At 46.2% G+C, this 6,643-nt stretch overlaps 1 protein-coding gene across 1 annotated transcript in view; it reads right to left on the bottom strand.

Moving 5' to 3' along the window:
* The window catches only part of LOC139754057 (thyrotropin-releasing hormone receptor-like), a 40,708-nt gene extending 34,415 nt beyond the window's left edge, over positions 1 to 6,293 (bottom strand). Inside the window, exon 1 of the mRNA XM_071671073.1 lies at positions 4,774 to 6,293. Within this exon, the coding sequence (XP_071527174.1) occupies positions 4,774 to 5,703 (930 nt within the window). The 5' untranslated portion in view covers positions 5,704 to 6,293. The remainder of the gene's footprint in view (positions 1 to 4,773) is intronic.
* Between the last annotated feature and the right edge of the window lie 350 nt (positions 6,294 to 6,643).

Here is a 6,643-nt window from a genome sequence, read left to right on the forward strand (position 1 = left end):
ATTTTTGAAAGATAGCCACGAATACCTGAAAACAAAATAAAAAAAATCAAAAGATTGAACATGAAACATTAAAAGAATAGGGAAAACATTGGTCCTAATTAATTTCCAATTGAATATTCACAATGAATTTCCATACATGACAGAATTTTGAATTCACAACCAACAGAACTCGACGAAAATGTAACAAAAGAATTTTGGGAAATGGTTTGTATTGTTTATTTCATTCTATTTTCATGTGGGTCAGATACGCTGGTTTGCCTTTTGATAGGCTTTAGGTCCATTAGCTCGAAGGGTCATTAAGGTATAACGACCGATCGAAAAAACTTGGGACTAGTCCTTCAAATGTTCAAAATAATTCTTTGACCAGACTGGCTCTCACAGCTCCTGTATGGTTCCTCATGGAGGAATAATTGTACAAACTGGATTACATTTTGCAGATCTTTGTGGATCAAATACAATATTTTCCTCTGCATCACAGGAAGGAAGTTAAATTGTGCTGAGCTGAGTTGCAAAGTGCAACAAAAAAACCCATTTTCCTTGAATACAAATTTTTCTTGAATTCAATGTATATTTGTCATATTTGTCGTACCATTTGGATGTCCCGTATTCAGTAACATGTTCACGATTGCTACGTAGGATTGGATGTCTTTCCCAAGCGATGAAAAGACGAAGGAAAGATTGAAATGTAGGAAGAGTGGAAGGCAGAGCAGATGTAAGGGAATCCAAAGGATAGCTTAATTCTTGTTACAATTTGTGAATTTGAAAATAATAATAATACTAATAAAATGATGATAATAATTCTAAAAAAAAAAAAAACTGTAACAATGTTGATAGATTTATCTTCCACCGAAAGGTGGGGTGGTGTGTGTGTGGGGGGGGGGGGGTGAGAAGAGATAAGAGAGAGAGAAGATAAGAAAGATAGGTTGGGTAATACTGCCACAGTGAAAGATACACAAACTCCCATTACCTCTCTCCCCCTCTCCTCCTGCCGTGTTTCACTTCTACAGTCCACTGCCCGGCAGGCGAGGCGTGTTGTGAACCATAGCAATATTTCTTTCCCAGTGGATTTTGCAGAGAGAGAGAGAGAGAGAGAGAGAGAGAGAGAGAGAGAGAGAGAGGGAGAGAGAGAGAGAGAGAGAGAGAGAGAGAGAGAGAGAGAGAGAGAGAGAGAGAGAGAGAGAGAGAGAGAGAGAGAGAGAGAGAGCTTTATCACTTCTCCCAGGCGGCTACATCTCCCCGTAGGTACTCGTAGGTAGGTGCTCTCTCTCTCTCTCTCTCTCTCTCTCTCTCTCTCTCTCTCTCTCTCTCTCTCTCTCTCTCATTCATATGGTTAACAGGACATGGCGGCGGTTGGCCGGGATTACAGAAATCCTTAAGAATCTCAAAGAGGTAAGTTGCCCATCACGGTGGATGAGCGCCTTGGGATGAGTAAACTCACATTTTATGATGAGTAAACTCTCAGTTTACTGTGGAGGTAGAACATGAGGAAATAAGTTGTGTGAGGTTGTAAGACACCCCACCTGCCCTCCTCCCCACACCCCATCCTCCTCTTTAGAACACACTTTGAGCCAGAGGTAGCCTGACGCTTGAATGCACAAACAGACGTACACAGACGAGAGGTGGAAGGGGAAGGATGTGTTAGATGTGTTTAGATGGTCGAGTGAGGCGTCAGCTCCCACTGTATAACCACATGATCGGTCGTGGTCACTGTGTGTCGGTTTATCCGTCATGTAGAATAACGTTTAAGATTTTACTTGTAGTAGTTATGTTAGACTGAATTCTATTTATTATACATGAATTTTTATATAAATTTAAATGAATTTTTTTGTAAGAAAATTTAAGCTATTAATGTTAAATTATTAATTGATATGATGCTTACTTGATTTTATGTATTTCATTGTGTTCGACAAACATATCTTTTTTTTATTCAATATTCTTGGCGGAAATTTTCGGATAAATTAAGAAATTTGAATTTAGTTGATTGATTTTACCCGTTGAAGTTTTATTAACAGTTTATTCTGGTTAATTTCTCAGCGTTGGTTGTAAGTAGGTCCGGGTTATTTTTAGTAAAGGCTGGTATAGTGAAACTTATTTAAATCTGGTCAGTTTTGGTGCATCTGGATCCAAAAACTACCAATGCTGTTCTTGTGTCTACGAGGGAAATCAGTTTTGACGTTACGAAGAAACTTTTGTCACAATTATTCGCCTGGAAGAATTTATTCACGGAGCCCAAAGAGAACTGTATCGTCTGTAAATGAAATATTGATAACTGATAAGGATAAGACATTTATTATTCCTTGTAAACAATGAGAGAAAGTCGCATTGTAAGGTTTGAAGGAATGATGCGAAAGGTCGGGAAATGTCTGAAACGATTTGTATCGGAAGATGCCGACATTTTGGTATGTTTATATTACCAGTTCGTGCTATAAGGGAAGTAGTGTTTCACTCGTTGGCCAGCAACTTTGGAACACTCCATTATCCTCATACAGCCTCTTAGATCTATGTATGTTGCCTCCATTAACCAAGTCATCAGTCAGTCTGTTGTATACATCCACCACATTTTTTTTCGTAATTTATAAGTTTTTTCCTCTTTTTTTATATTCTGTATTTCATGTTGTTATGTCCCCTGGTTGTTCTGTCTCTACATCTCTCAGAAAACTGTCCATTTTCCATTCCATCGATCTCGCCTGAACACTTCAAGTGTTGTGATGAAAGTCGTATCTCGTGTCGCACACGCCATGATACAATGCACGGTGGTGACATGATCACCATGAACACCTGACGAAGGTGTTCATGAGTTTTACTGTTTGTGGTTATAACTTGACGTTGACGGCTTTCATGACCCAGAAACCTGAGCAACCAGTCAAATAAGCGGTCGTGTGTGTGTGTGTGTGTGTGTGTCTACATTTGTAAGGTGTATTTATTCATGTAGATATGTGTGTCCGCATTACGGAACTCCATTTGTGAGCGTCTGTGTTTCAAGATATGCAGTCCTGTGTGTACTAATACATTTATTCATGTACGTTTGTATATTAGCTGAAGCATTATATACGTATGTATAGATATATATATATATATACATTTACATATATACCTTTCTTGGATTGCATTTTGTGTACGTATAGATACACATATGCATATATTTATGTCCATGAACGTATGGTCAAGCACTTTTAGCCGTATGAATACATGTATATCTATATTCAGGGATAGACAGACCGAGGCATATGTGTGTGTGTGTGTGTGCGTGTATATGCGTGTGCGTGCGTGTGTGTCTGTGTGCGCGAGTGTGTGTGTGTGTGTGTATGTGCGTGTGTGTGTGTGTGTGTGTGTGTATGTGCGTTGTGTGTGTGTGTGTGTATGTGCGTTGTGTGTGTGCGTGTGTGCGTGTGTGTGTGTGCGAGTGTATGTGTGTGTATGTGCGTGTGTGTGTGCGTGTGTATGTGTGTGTGTGTGCGAGTGTGTGCGTGTGTGTGTGTGTGTGTGCGTGTGTGTGTGTGTGTGTGTGTGTGTGTGTGTGTAGCCTGTACATTTTCTCACATTTAGAGCAGCATTGTCTCGCGCGTGGACATGTAAATTCATTTACCACTCTGAGACAGCCTTACGTGAGGGTTGTCGTAACTATACACAGACCAGACTGTTGGACGGGTGGTAGCCACACAGGGGACCCGACTGTTAAGTTAACGTAACGAAGTTAACTCAGCCACACTAGGTTCATTGATCCATACCATGTTAAACTTAACCAATGTAGGGTGAACTCTAGCATGCTTGGTTGGGTGGCAGGGGCCGGTGTGTATGTATAGATTGGTCACTACGCAGCGGTGAACCGTGGAGGACGACGTTACGACCCTTGAGCACGACGGTACGACCCTTGAGCACGACGGTACGACCCTTGAGCACGACGGTACGACCCTTGGGCACGACGTTACGATCCTTGGGCACTACGGTACGACCCTTGGGCACGACGGTACGACCCTGAGGACAACGATACGACCCTTGGGCACGACGGTACGACCCTGAGGACGACGGTACGACCCTTGGGCACGACGGTACGACCCTGAGGACGACGGTACGACCCTTGGGCACGACGGTACGACCCTGAGGACGACGGTACGACCCTTGGGCACGACGGTACGACCCTGAGGACAACGATACGACCCTTGGGCACGACGGTACGACCCTGAGGACGACGGTACGACCCTTGACACGACGGTACGACCCTGAGGACAACGTTACGACCCTTGGGCACGACTGTACGACCCTGAGGACGACAGTACGACCCTTGGGCACGACGGTACGACCCTTGGGCACGACGGTACGACCCTTGGGTATGATGGCATGGACTTTGACCATGAGTGTAAAGGGCCTATCATCATGGCGAAGGGTCGTAACGATGAGGTCAAGGGTAGTAAGTTCTCTTCGTTGGTGTGATTTCGTTTCTGTGGATTTTTTTCCAGTGTGGAGTATGATATAGATCAGCAGGCTTAATCCAACACACACACACACACACACACACACACACACACACAGAAATTTCTCCACACACAGAACTGATGAAGTACTCATATGTATACATCCAAACATGTCTACATAAACGCAGGTGTACTGTCAAACACACACACACACACACACACACACACACACACACCAAGAAAGAAAGAGAGAGAAAAAAAGATCCTCCATCATATTACTTTTTCCTCAGTCAGTAAGCCCCAGCAGGGGAGACCCGCCACACACACACACTAGCACGTCAATGCTCTAGGATCACTGCACCTGAACCCGCGGTGAATTGGCTCTCTTCTTATCATGATGACCGTTGACCGTGGGGTTCTTGGGCACTTGGGAGGTGAAGAGTATCCTGGCTATGAGAGTATAGAGCACGCAGGACAGTAGGAGAGGCACCACGTAGAACACTATAATGTCTAGGAAGTAGTAGAGGAAGTACTGGTCCCTGGAGAGTTTGAAGGTACACTCCTGCGTCGGGTAGTCGACGGCGTAGGAGAGGGGGATGACTGTAGTGAGGTAGAGCCAAGGGGAACAGTAACACACGGCAAACACCCACACCAGGAGGGTGATCTTCTTGGCCCTCTCCACCGTGCAGACCGTCTGCGCCTTCATCGGGTGGCAGATGGCGATGTACCGCTCGACCGTGAACGCCGTTAGGCTCAGGGAGCTGGCGTTGATGCCCAGGTGTTGGAGGAAGATCATGATGGCGCAGCCGACGTGGCCCCAGATCCAGTGGTTGCCGATGAGGTAGTAGCTGACGATCTCCTGTGGGACGGCGGCGATCAAGACAGCGCAGTCGGCGATGGCCAGACTCACCAGGTAGCAGTTCGTCGGCGTGGTCATGTTCTTGTTCTTGGCCACGACGATGACGACCATCACGTTCCCGATGACGCCGATGACGAAGATGATCCCCTGGAAGAGCGTGCCGATGACGCGGTAGATGTACGAGTAGTAGAGCGGGTTGTCGGAGCAGTAGTATCGGTAGACCTCCTCGGCGCACCTGCACAGGTAGTCGTCACTGCTGGAGCAGGTGAGGTCGACGATGTGCTGCTGCAGGTACGAGCAGTTCTTGGTGCCTGACTTCCCCTCGAGGGTGAAGTTCTGCAGGGAGTCCCACTCCGACTCGTTCAAGTTGTAAGTTCGGAGTTCGGCCAAGGTACAGTTCGACTCAAAAGGGTCGAAGTCGGAGACGTTCATCTTAGCGTTAATGGGAGGAACTTCACTATGTCTTTTCCCTTATTATTATTATTTTTTTCCAGTCTTTTTTGAGATGAAATTAAAACAAGATTAGTCTAAAGTTCTCGCACTTCATCTTTCCACGATAGATCAAGAGTTGTTGCAACATTGTGACGACTCTGTATAACCTTCCAGACTTGCGATATTCACTTTGGGTTCAACAGGCAAGACTAAATATCATAAATGTGTATGACGAACATACACATCATCATCCATGATATACATCGTACAGAGAGTTTATACACCTTGTGTATATCAGAGACGAAAAGGCGTCGGAGGAAAGTCTGTGCAACTCCCCCCAGGCAGGCAAACTTTCGCCTGAAGTAACTACATAGCGACCAAGACCCCCTCCCCGCAAAAGGAAGAACTGTTCTCTCGCTACCACATTCCTTTCCCCGGAGCGCGAGGTGAGCGCGCGCTGAGAGACAGAAGTTGTGCGGCGACGAGGTTGTCGGTGAGGGAGGGAGGGAGTGGAGTGAGTGAGTGAGGCGATGACGACGACGGGTGGCGAGGACCCTCCGTGCTCGGCGGGGGATAGAGGGAAACTGAGCTGCTGCTGCTGCTGCTGCTCTCCTAGTGCACTGGTGCCTCCTGCACGGGACACGTACACCCACCACTCACCCCGACCTCCCGCCCCCCGCGCGCCCCTCCCTCCCTCCCTCTACCATGCACTTGGTGGTTATGTGGTTAGTGGCCCGGTTGTTATATGGGTTAGTGGCATAGTTGTTATGTGGTTAGCGGCACGGTTGTTATGTGGGTTAGTGGCACGGTTGTCGTGTGGGTTAGTGGCACGGTTGCTGTGTGGGTTAGTGGCACGGTTGCTGTGTTGGTTAGTGGCACGGTTGTCGTGTGGGTTAGCGGCACGGTTGTCGTGTGGGTTAGTGGCACGGTTGCTGTGTTG

Source organism: Panulirus ornatus, chromosome 16, assembly GCF_036320965.1.
Source record: "Panulirus ornatus isolate Po-2019 chromosome 16, ASM3632096v1, whole genome shotgun sequence".
Taxonomy (NCBI): Eukaryota; Metazoa; Arthropoda; class Malacostraca; order Decapoda; family Palinuridae; genus Panulirus; species Panulirus ornatus.